The sequence below is a fragment of the Silurus aristotelis genome, assembly GCF_946808225.1.
Source record: "Silurus aristotelis genome assembly, chromosome: 25".
Lineage (NCBI taxonomy): Eukaryota > Metazoa > Chordata > Actinopteri > Siluriformes > Siluridae > Silurus > Silurus aristotelis.
The window spans coordinates 13,762,180-13,774,762 of NC_139598.1; the positions used below are offsets into that span (position 1 = coordinate 13,762,180).

Here is a 12,583-nt window from a genome sequence, read left to right on the forward strand (position 1 = left end):
TACTGTAAATACTTCATGTTATTATAAACTGATTGTTTTGCCATATAATTGCTTGTTTTTGGATTTGATAATTGGTACACGTTTGTGTTTAACTGTGCTAAAAACTCAATAACACCACAAACTCTGGAAAGTGTCATGTCTTTGACCCTCTTTTTAATCTATACTCTAATTTTCTTTTATGAGTCTATATTGCTTGTTCCAAAAAAAACAAAAAACAAATTTATTCAATCCAGCTGCTCACTTTTCAGTGTTGTCTTTCGCTGTTGTAGGCAGTGTGCCTTTGGTTTTGATGTGTTTTTTTTTTTTGCACTATTCTGTATAATTCAGTGAAGATTTTTGCATCATGCATTTCCTGCACCAAAGCAAAACAGCATTTCAGCTTAATGGCTTAAGAGCTTAACATATTTAAATAAACAGGAAACGCTGCAACATACTGCCTACCTAAGAAACATTTAGTAAATGATTAGATTTTCCCGTGAAATGACAGATACAGACCTCGCACTCGATATGTAATGGAGGTATGGAAAGAGCAGAGGGATACTGTTCTGAAGTGATGTAAGCATTAGTGAAATAAAATAATAACAATAATAGGAAGAAGAAGAAAAAGAAGAAGGAATCCTTACAATGTTTTGCAGAAAGGGATCTTTAAACCAAAATAACAGAAGTTTTGAATTTTGAAGATTTTGCCAGTAACAAAATTTCAACCAACAATTGCACCACGGTCAAAGTCACTGAGATCCCAATTATGCATTGTGCTGCTGCCACATGATTGATTGATTGCATAATTGAGCGAGCAATTATAGTACAGTTATTCCTTTAAACTCAAAATATCCAGAGCACTGCATAACTCCACTGTCACCATTAACCATAAGGGTCTGTTTGTCCTCTTAGAGACTCTTACATCTCTCTCTCTCTCTCTCTCTCTCTCTCTCTCTCTCTCTCTCTCTCTCTCTTTTTTTTTTAAAATTCATTTCTGACGTACCTTTTACGTTTCATTTCCACTGGCCTTGACTATATTCCTCCATACAAACAGATGCCTGCACCCTTGAAGCCAGACCACGTGCTGCGTGCCACACTGATCCCATGTGCTCGTATGTCTGCGGGACACAGGGAATTGTGGGTAATCATGGTTCAGCACACCACAGGGAAGTGCCAGGTGATCTCACCTGGACTTGGCGTAGGTTTGTGTGTGTCAGCGAGCGAGTGGGTGTGAGGTCTTTCCAGGTAACATGTTTTTTTTAAGAATGCGTTTGCCAAAACAACGACAAAAGGCATGAAGTCCCCTTTCACTATTCCTGGATGAATAGAACCACGTAGCTAGGATAATAGCACCACGTAGCTCGGCACCACCTGCACGTATCTGAACAATTCAGGAGGATCGATAGTATGCAAGTCAGCGAGTGCAGTTTAGATAAAAATATACGAAGTTCACATGCTGCCATCCTGGAACAGTATCTGCTGTTCTTTCAGGTTACAAGGGGTTTTCAAAGATTATTGCATAAAAACCTCTCGCTTCCCATTATGCATATGCTTCCTTTCTTTTGGCCTGTGCTTGTTGAAAGTCTTCTCAGGAAGGTGAGAGGTTTAAATCGTGCCTAACATACATTGTATGGTTTCCGAAGCAGTGTCTGTTTTCAGCATTATGTAACAGAATGCATTAGTGCACCCCCTTGGTGGACTTTACAGCTCTTTTCCCATTGCTATATTTGTGCTTAGTCTATCAAATGCTGTTTGTCTTTAAGATGCTCCATATTTTTTGACAAAAATCAAGACAATATTATCTCCCTATGCTAGCTAGAAATAAACAAAGGTTATTTCTTTGACGTAATAGAGACCAGTTAGCATTATTGAAATGCAATTAGTATGAATCAGTTTCGCATGTTTGTGTGCTTAAATCTTTCATCACAAATTGCAAAAAAATTATACTGTATTAGCAGTGACAAATGTGTGTACTACCATCTTTCATAGTTTCTATGCCCCACCCACTATGCCCCTTTATGATTATGCCTCTTTATGATTACACAATATGTTTAAAGGTATTGGGACACCTGATTTTTCCACCAATATGTGGTTCTTTCTAAAACTGTTTGGAGGCACATAATTGTATAGGATGTATGTGTCTTTGGATGCATTACATTTTTCTTTCACAAGGTGTCCGGAACCTGTTCCAGCATGATAATGCCCCTGTACACAAAGCCAGATCCATAGAAATATGCTTTACATGGATTGGAGTAGAAGATCTTGAGTGGTCTGATATAGCTCTCTGACCTCAACTCTATTGAACACCTTTGGGATAAATTTGAACACTTACCTCACCTCAGGCCTCCTCACCCTACATCAGTACCTGACTTTACTAATACCCTTATGGCTGAATGAGCACAAATCTTTACAAGCATAATCTTCACAAGCATTTTCCACAAGAGTTATAATAAGAGCAAATGGATACTTAATTTGGAATGGGATGTTAAAAAGCACATACAAATCTTTTTGTAAAGTCTCTATTAATTTTTGTCTATATAGTGTATCTAAGTCTTTTGTATATATCCTTTGTTTGTTGCCAACCAAAATGTTTCTACAAATTTTACCATGTTACAATTTTAGTTTACATTTTTGTAATTGTTTGGATAAATCCAAAAGTCTTTTATGTGGGGCGCAAACTTTTGCTCTCAACTGTACCTCATTACAAAATATAATTCTATAACATTACCAATAGAATAAATGTCAATGTTCAGAATACACACACCGACCACTGTAGTAGGAACACTTGTACACCTGCTCATTCATACAATTGTCCAATCAGCCAATCATATAGCAGCAACACATATCATAAAATTATGCAGATAGAGAAAATGTTCACATCAAACAGAATAGAGGAAAAGTGAAATATGTGTTAGTGACTTTGACAATGGCCTACATAAGAGTTTATACAAATTGGTGTGAAAAACAAAAAACGAGTGGTAGTTCTGTGGGTGTAAATGCCTTATCGTTAAGAGAGCTCAGAAGAAGTTGAAATACCAACTCAAATAAACACTCTTTATAATTGTGGAGAACAGAACAGAATCTCAGAATGCATAAAATGTCAGCCAGTTCAGGTTGCAACAGCAGACCACATAAATGTTCTACTGCCGTCAGCCATGAGTTTGAAGCTGAGGCTCACTGAAATTGTCAGTTAAAGATGTATTGCTTTGCTGTTACTCGTTTGGCTTGTCAGACAATTGCATGAATGAGCGAGTATACGGTGAGTGTTCTTAAAAAAAAAGGAGGAAGTGTGTTTATTTAGAATGTGCTGCAAAGTATTTGTTGAAATATGCCCTAACATACAGTGGTGTGAAAAAGTGTTTCCTGATTTTTTTTTTTTTATTGTAAAAGATAACAAAAGTAAACACTACATGCAGTTTTTAAATGAAGGTTATTACTATTGAGGGAAAACAAAACCCAAAACTACATGGCCCTGTGTGAAAAAGTGTTTGCCCTCTAAACCTAATAACTGGTTGGGCCCCACTTAGCAGCAACAACTGCAATTAAGCGTTTGCGATAACTTGCATTGAGTCTGTTACAGCACTGTGGAGGAATGTTTTTCCACTCATCTATGCAGAACTGTTGTAGTTCAGCCACATTGGAGGGTTTTCGAGCATGAACCGCCTTTTTAAGGTCATGCCACAGCATCTCAATAGGCTTCAGGTCAGGACTTTGACTAGGTCACTTCTTGACTAGGCCACTTTTTCTTTGTTTTTCTTCAGCCATTCAGAGGTAACACTTTTTCACACCACTGTATTGGCCAGATTCGTTCCTCACTATGATTGAGAAAGTGATCATTGTTTTGTATAATTGTGAAGATCAAGACTAAATGCTGGAGAAAGAATCTGTTCTAGGTCTTTATAAATAATGATACTGTTCAGATTGGCTTTGTTAGCAAAACACATTCTCAGATCTCAGTTTTGACTGACTCCATTTCAGTTAACACACCGCACCCCCTTCTGAATCCTGCCTAAAAGCTGAAAAAGCACATTCATTAATCTTAAAGAATGTATAAATTAACCCCCAATTTCCTCCACTAGAAAGAGCCTTGACAGCCAATTTAAGCCCAGAAATAACGTGCAGAGGGCCCTAATTTGTCTTGGTCTCTGAAGTGTCATAGCGAGTGACCACACGGGTGAGAGAGAGAGAGAATAAAAGAGAGAGAGAGAGAGAGAGAAAGAGAGGACGGTTGGATGAACCAAGAATTGTGCTAGGAATCAGAATTAATTACGGCTGTGAAATCTTTCAAGGTTTCACACTTCTTTCCCGTCGGCACCTCCTACCACCATCTGTGAAATGCATTGTTGTTTTTATTAGCGCAAGACAAAACATGACGCCCAACAAGCCGGACCTTTTCACAAGAACAACCGTTCATGTGACGACCGTGCATATGGATACTGACTCCTTTTTCTTCAAGGCCTGGTATTAATATTCACAATTATTCATTTAGCAGATGCTTTTATCCAAATAACAAAACAAAAACAAAAAAACAGAGACTGAGCTTTTTTTGTTGTTTTAAGCAAAGCGCTAGCTCTGTGGCAGGTCTGAGATTGAAAAATCTATTAATTATAGAATAATTGAGCATTGCAGATTCGTAATCTTAATCTGAGGATATGATAATAAAAATTTTAAACCCGACATTTTTTTGTAATGCAACATGTAAGTATCTACATATATATATTTATATATATATATATATATATATATATATATATATATATATATATATATATATATATATATATATATATATATATATATACAGTTGGGCCTGTGTACTGAAATAGCCCATGTGATGCAGTTAATGGCGCTAAAGGAGTGACACAGGCATCGACTAAGACAGGAAGCGGCATGTGTGAAATGCTGAAACAGCGCTCAGGCTGCTTTTTATTTGTAGCTGAATGATCTTGCATCTGGAGAAATGTGTACACGATGGTAGGAGAGGTTCTAAAAACCGCACCTGTCTCACTGGAGTGGCTTTGGCTAATATTAGATTTCTACCTGTCTGTCCTAACCACGAACAACAGCCAATAATTACAACATTGTCAAGCTTGATCTGAGCTTTCAGAAAAGTGTGAGACACAGCTCTGATTCTGATATATAAATACTGTATATCACTAAAGACCATGCAAAATATCTGTGTTTTTTTTCTCTCTGGCTTTTTTCAGTGTATTCTCTATATGTCATGACATCATTTTTCCCCTGTGCTCCTATATTTAATTTTTTTTTGGCTGACCTACATTAACTCGCGCAGTGCTGTATATGGGTCATGGGTTTGTCCTTCTTTGGCATTCCATACTATGTAATCGCCTTTAGTCCACGCTTTGTGCACAAAGACGAGTCACTTTGCAGAAAACCTATGCGGAATTCAGCACCTATAAATTTGGTAACAAGGTGTAGGGGAGGAGATTGCAGGATTTCTGAAAGAACTTTGGCATGGTCCTTCAGAAGGATGAAGCCGATTGGCACGGGGTCACTTGTAGATTATAGGTCACCTTCCCGCCTGTTGTCAGATACGCTGATTCCCATTCTGATGATCGATTGGAGAGGAAGAGCACTGTGAGAAAGAATTGAACTGAAATCTTTCAATGAAATAAAACATTGAAAGTTTTTCCTGTGAAAAATCAATTTGAAGCTTTGATGGCATTTCTTTGTATGTTTCAATAATTTATTCCTAACATATTTCAATTTTATTCCAGTTTTCCAATGAGCCTTTCAGAAAAAATTACTGAATCATTGCCAAATCCAAAAATCCTCACAAACACTTCTTGCCATGGAAATACCCATAATACCCCTAAACTAAATGTGAATTAGCCTTTTTTTTCCACAATTATAGGTAGTGATTGCTGTTTTAGTTTTGAATGCTGCTTTATTAAAATGTGTTTTGGTTCTATTTTAATATTTTAACACATCTTACAATATAAAATGTATGACCAATAAGTTAAAAAAACATTTCACATGATAGTACACACAACATGTGAAAATCAGTTCTAATGAGGATGATACACATTATGCTATTCTCCCTAGTACTTCTCTGTGGGTTTGTGCAACTAAAAACCCTGTCACAAACATTCGACTTTGCTATCTTGCTTAATTGCTGGATGCAAACAGTGCTGTCAGAGATGCGAGAGAAGCGAAAAGACAGGAAATATCTCAATAGAAGGAAAACTCATGCATTAAAGGTTTCACACGTGACTTGTGAAGTGTCTGACAGGCACATGAATTTCATGTCTGGTTATTCTTTTCTAATAATTGTATTTTGAGTGCAGGCACACGGTGACTTTTGGTTTTAGACCTCTGAGGTTTGGGGTTAAAATCGTATCTCCACCTTGCGTGTGTGGAGTTTTAAGTTGTATTTGCTTGTTCTCGTGGTTTCTTTTGGGTGCTCCTGAAAGATTCCCTGCCTTGTGCCCAGAGTTCCCTGGGATAGGTTTCCATGGATGGACCAATGAATGGCCAGCTGGATGGAAGAATTGATGGATGTACAGACAGATGTATAGATGCATGGATGGATGGACAGTTTAATGAATGGGTCGCTGGATGGATGGATGGATGGATGGATGGATGGACAGAAAAATGCATGGCTGGCTGGCTGGCTGGATGGATAAATTAATGAATGGACAAACAGATGGAAGAACGGACAGATGGATGGACCAATAGACATATTTATAGATGGATGGATGGATGGATGGATGGATGGACGGATGGATAGATGCATGGATGGATGGAAGGTCAGATGGATATATGCATGGATAGATGGATAGATTCATGAATGGGTAGCTGGATGGATGGATGGATGGATGGATAAATTGATGGATGGACAAACAGATGGACGAATGGACAGATGGATAGACCAATAGACATATTTATAGATGGATGGATGGATAGACGGATGGATAGATGCATGGATGGATGGAAGGACAGATGGATAGATGCATGGATAGATAAACAGATTAATGTATGGGTAGCTGAATGGATGGATGGATGGATGGATGGATGGATGGATGGATGGATGGATGGATGGATAAATTGATGGATGGACAAACAGATGGAAGAATGGACAGATGGATAGACCAATAGACATATTTATGGATGGATGGATGGATGGACGGATGGATGGATAGATAGATGCATGAATGGATGAAAGGACAGATGGTTAGATGCATGGATAGATGGACAGACTCATGAATGGGTAGCTGGATGGATGGATGGATGGATGGATGGATGGATGGATGGATGGATGGATGGATAAATTGATGGATGGACAAACGGATGGAATAATGGACAGATGGATGGACCAATAGACATATTTATGGATGGATGGATGAATGGATGGGCGGATGGATGGAAGGGCAGACAGATAGATGCATGGATAGATGGACAGATTCATGAATAGCTGGATGGATGGATAGACGGAAAAAATGCATGGCTGGCTGGCTGGCTGGATGAATGGATGGATAAATTGATGGATGGCATACGGTTCTAAGAATGGACAGATGGATGGACCAATAGACATATTTATAGAACATGTTCGTATGAGAAGCCGGTTTGTGGTGATGGTGATGATGGTAAGGGAGGAGACAAGTACAGCATGTCCGCGCTCCTGGCCCTCGCTCCTAGGGCGCGCGCTGTAGTCGGAGAGAGCGCACGCGCCGAGAGCCGGCGCCCACTGCGCGTTTCCGTGAGCGCTCGAATAGGAGGAGTATCAGGGATCTACGGAGCAAAAAAAGGGGTGGGTGGGATGAAATACCGTTTTTTTGGAGGGGGAAAAGCTGCTGATGCACTTCGGAAATGCCTCACGGACATCCCGGTTTTTTTTTCTTGATTAGTTAGTTTGGGTCGGAGCACGATGATCGAAGAGCACGACGTCGTTCAGCGCGTGACACTGAGCTCAGGAGGTTTACGGGACTCGAGGCGCGACGCCGCGTTGATGCTGCTGCTGCCTTGGAGATAGTGCGGGGGTTTGTGGAGCGAGGATTGTGTGTTACAGGAAGCAAGAAAGAACGAAAAAACGTGTGCACAAGAGAGATAGAGAGAGAGAGAGAGAGAGAGAGAGAGAGAGAGAGAGAGAGATACAGGATATAGGAGGATGCAGTTTGAGACGCTGCGTCAGTTTTGCAGCTCGGTTCTGTCCCATTTTAACGGGGCTTTCACGCCGCCCCAGAACATCTTACAAACGGAGCTGCTGGAGCACGCGCTCGGGAACATCGGGTGAGCGATCCGGATAGAAAACATTTCCTATGCAGTTTTGCTTTGCCAGTGCACCGAGAGAGAGAGAGAGAGAGAGAGAGAGCGAGTGTGTGTGTGTGTGTGTGTGTGTGTGTGTGTGTGTGTGTATCGATCGGGAGATGCCGGACCTTGTTAATGCAGTTCAAATGCATTTGGCTTTCTGACGAAACGGTGCGGCAGAAAACCCGATTTCCCCTCTGGTGCCTACAATAAGCAAGCCGCATGTTACATTTAGCTCGCTGATCCATCTGGAAGGCCAGCAGGATCAGAAAGTACTCAAAATCTAATTGCGTAGTTCAAATCAGAAGACCCCCAAAAGAACACCGACTGCACATACTGATTGAACCCGACTTAAAAAAAAAAAAAAATCTTGTTTTGCTGGAATATTTTTTTTATGTATTATACATGCATTCGAATTGCACTTATTGGCACTAAACTACACAGGAGTGTACAACCAATGGTAGCGGGTGTTTGTTGAATTGAAAATGACAGTATAATTGATAATTGACACATGACAATGGTAAAAAATGTAGAGCAGGGATCCTCAACTATTGGGCCTTGGAGAGCTAGTGTGGATCATTTGGCACCTGGCTGCACAGAAATAATGAACAACTTTTAACTTGTTATTTTATGTTAATTGTTTCGACTTTCATGGACTGTTCATGGTATGATCACTTCCGCCTGTGCCGAGGGTTAGTCATAGATTTTTTTAATGCATTGATAGATTAAGGGGATGCTGATTCTGCATTATGGCTAATTGACTTACTTTTTATTATAAATGTATTGAAAGCCCAAAGTACAGCCCGTGGGCCCAATACGGCCCCCACATTTGGAAAGACTCTCTGAACAATGCCAGAAACATATTTTAATTTTAAAAATATATTTTACATATATTATATTTCTTTTTGATAATAATAGTTGGCTTTCAAACAAAAATTACACATGGTTATTAATAGAGATTGAAGCACCGATAGTTGATTGCTGGAACTGTCAGCTATATGCAAAAATCAATGGCGATAGTTTTTTCGGGTTTGGTTTGCTGTCATTACAAGAGCGGCCTCTAGAGGCGAATCACTGACACCACGTACTGTTTGTTTTTACATTTGAGTCAGTGCACTGTAGAGCTTTATATTCTATTTATTATTGATAATTTATGAATATTATTTTTAGCACTTTTTTTAGTATGATTTAGTAATTTTTTTGTAATAAAGTTCAGTACTTTGTTTATGGTATGCTTTTTATCCAATATCCATTTTAAGAAATATATATATATATATATATATATATATATATATATATATATATATATATATATATATATATATATATATATATATATAATATCTGTTCGATTCACCCACCAACCATATTTTTTATTTCAATAGCAAAGATTATGAAAAAATGTCATTATCATAGTAATAATGCTCTTTTAATAGGCTATATATCTCTTAAAATAACAGTTATTTGTATGTCTGGTGCACAAAAAAATAATAAACTTATTTAGCATTAGAAGGCATAATAAATACATTTAAAATCATAATAAAATCTACACAATAATACTGGTAGTCAATCTGGCCCCCATCAAAAAATGAAAAATGTATTTATGTAATATGTATAATAGTAATAGAATATGCAGTTATTGTGTTTTGTTATTCCGATGACATCAACCGCATTCCCCAACCTCCAGATCAATAGAAAAATTATCTTGCTTGAAACTTGTTTGTGGCACAAAAAAGGTTAGGGACCACTGATGTAGAGCGATGCATCAATCCAGCACATAACATCATATTTCCTATATATTGTTAAGCAGTGTGATCAGAGCTCATTTATGATTATTTATACATTATGTACTTATTATACTTTTTATGTAGAGGCTTTCTGACTGATAGATACTTCTGTAATGCAAGAACTCAGGAGAGCCTGGAAAAGTTTTTAAAGTCTCCTTGAAAAAGAAAATACTTTGCATTATTTTTTTGTTTTTAAATTTTTCTTTTTAAGCCAATAGCATTTTGGGCTAAGCCATCTTTGACAGTATGTAGCATGGATGTTGGGAGTGGGACTTCTAGACAGCAGATGGACAAATCTGATTTAAATTTTATCATGGTTTTAAAACGCTTCTAGTCAGATTCATACTAGTGACCCCAAAACTATTAATGAATGATTGATTTTAACATGGGTACATTAGGTTTTTTTTATTATTATAATACAGTATTAGAATAAATATAGGTAAATACTTTATTCAAACTATTGAGTGGTAATAAAAAACACTATAGCAGAAAGAGAATTTGAAAAACACAAATGACAATGTTGTCACTGGCATAGTCATCGAGATTGTTTGGCAATTAAGTATTCATAAGTCTGATAAAATGGGCGAAAAAGCTTATATTTTAATGTCTTTTCTATCTATTATGTTCCGTTTTTAAAGCCATTTCTGGTTTGTTTTGACGAAGACAATCTGTATGCATAGATGGGGAATAAATAAAAATAAATAGAGTCCTCTAATATTGATCATGGCCTTCTTTATGCACATCATTGCACTTTGCACACTTTTCATGATCAAATAATATTCCCAGAAAACCCAACCAATTTTTTTTTGCAGTTGACACCTAGTACAAATGCTCCATGATTTTCATTTTGCTGGAAAGGTTTGAACAAATGTCCTCAAATCAGGTTTGAACAATTTTTGTGGGATTCAAACCCGCTACTTATAGTGGCATTGAATCTGGGTTTCTAACAAAATGTAAGCATTTAATCTATTCTTATAATTCACAAGACATTTTTGAAATGTGTGTCCATTGTAAAAAGGAAACTGGATAAAATTGACAGAGATTTGTGGCAATAAACTGGCGTTACATATTTTTAATGCTAGCCCTAAAGCTGTAATGTAAAATGAAGAACATTGAGAAATTGAACATTATTGGAAAATTTGAACATCTTCCACAATGTTTGCCACAAATAGGCAAATTTTCCTAACGTCAGGAATTTGACTATTTTTTAAAGAAAGTCTCAATATTTTATCAGCAATGATACATCAGTTCAGTGGAAAAAAAAGACCTCTGTGTCCTCTGCTGGTACCTCAGATTCCGTTTAAAAAAAACATCAAAGATGTATCTAACACGTGATCATTATTTGTCATGTTACCTGTAAACTCATTACATATACGTTATGTGATAGTGCGAAAAAAAAATTCATTTGTTGTTGTCGTTCATGCATATGAATTGTATGTTGTTTGCATGGTTCTGTACCTGTTTTTCAGAATATAAATGGTCTCTATTATATGTATTTGTACCCGTGTAATTATGTAAAAAAACGACCGTTTCTGCACTTTTTTAGGGCGTGTTTAGACTGTTTGGCTTTCCATAGCTCTGCTGCAACATGAATGTGTGAATGACTGTGTGTGCTGCTGTGCCTGACAGATCACAAGTATTTTGTGACATAGTTCTCCTCATTTCCTGCCATTTCCATCCATTGCCATGATATACAGCACGTTGGATTCGACAGTCTCTTTTGATTTCGATTTTATATCATGTGAAGGTGTCTATGTAAGCTAAAATATTTGCAGATTCTTGTCTTGCAGATGCACGCTGGCCCACTTGTTTTAATGTAATTTAAATTATATTAAATTTTTTACATTATTTGTAACCTAAATTATGTATTTAGTCCTGGATGTACCGCATGCTGGCAAAAGTGCTGTATACACTGTATTTTTGGGTGGGACAAAACTTTGGGAGATCTAGTAGATACTTATATTCCAGATATAATACAGAGATTATTTGGTATGCATCTAATTTTTTCTCTTAGACAAAGTAGAAGTACAGCCTATTTTTTATAGCTTCAAGTCAGTACTAAAAGTATGTATGCAATATAATACATCATGGAACATTTTATTCAGTTCTGTTAATGCTGGTTGCTGTCTCGTAAGATTGGGCCTCTTCATGTTGGGTTTATATGTAGGATGTCAAGTTATAGAGAGAACACTCAATAAGAACAAGCTCAAAGTGCCAAGGATTGCACCAATGGATGAAAAGGAGACTCGGTGCTCAATGCCCGTCGAACAGAATTGCACTCATTTGCGGCATTTTCTCTGCATGCTTGATTACCTCCTCCGCGCTTACGGAGACCTTTGCGTGCAAGAAATGAACACTCATTTGTAATGTCCAATTTTTTACCATTTTTTAACCATAGCACTTTGCACCTTCTATTGAAAATAACCTTTTTTAAATGCCACATGATCAAGTTCATTGTATTATAAGAAGGTTAGGGTTAAGAAGGTTGTTGTTTGCCGTGGTTTGATTTTGGGTGTGTGCCAGTAAGACGCCCAGAAGGTACAAGCAGA

At 37.5% G+C, this 12,583-nt stretch overlaps 1 protein-coding gene across 25 annotated transcripts in view; it reads left to right on the top strand.

Moving 5' to 3' along the window:
* The window catches only part of rims2a (regulating synaptic membrane exocytosis 2a), a 183,131-nt gene that overhangs the window by 42,746 nt on the left and 127,802 nt on the right, over nt 1–12,583 (top strand). For 14 of the 25 annotated variants that reach the window (XM_083529809.1, XM_083529815.1, XM_083529821.1 and 11 more), the window contains exon 1: nt 7,638–8,229. The exons of 9 other annotated variants lie outside the window; for them this stretch is intronic. In XM_083529809.1, the coding sequence (XP_083385935.1) occupies nt 8,108–8,229 (122 nt within the window). In that variant the 5' untranslated portion in view covers nt 7,638–8,107. Of the gene's footprint in view, nt 1–7,574; nt 8,230–12,583 lie in introns of those variants that run through there. 2 more of the 25 variants (XM_083529816.1, XM_083529824.1) reach the window with 2 other exon arrangements.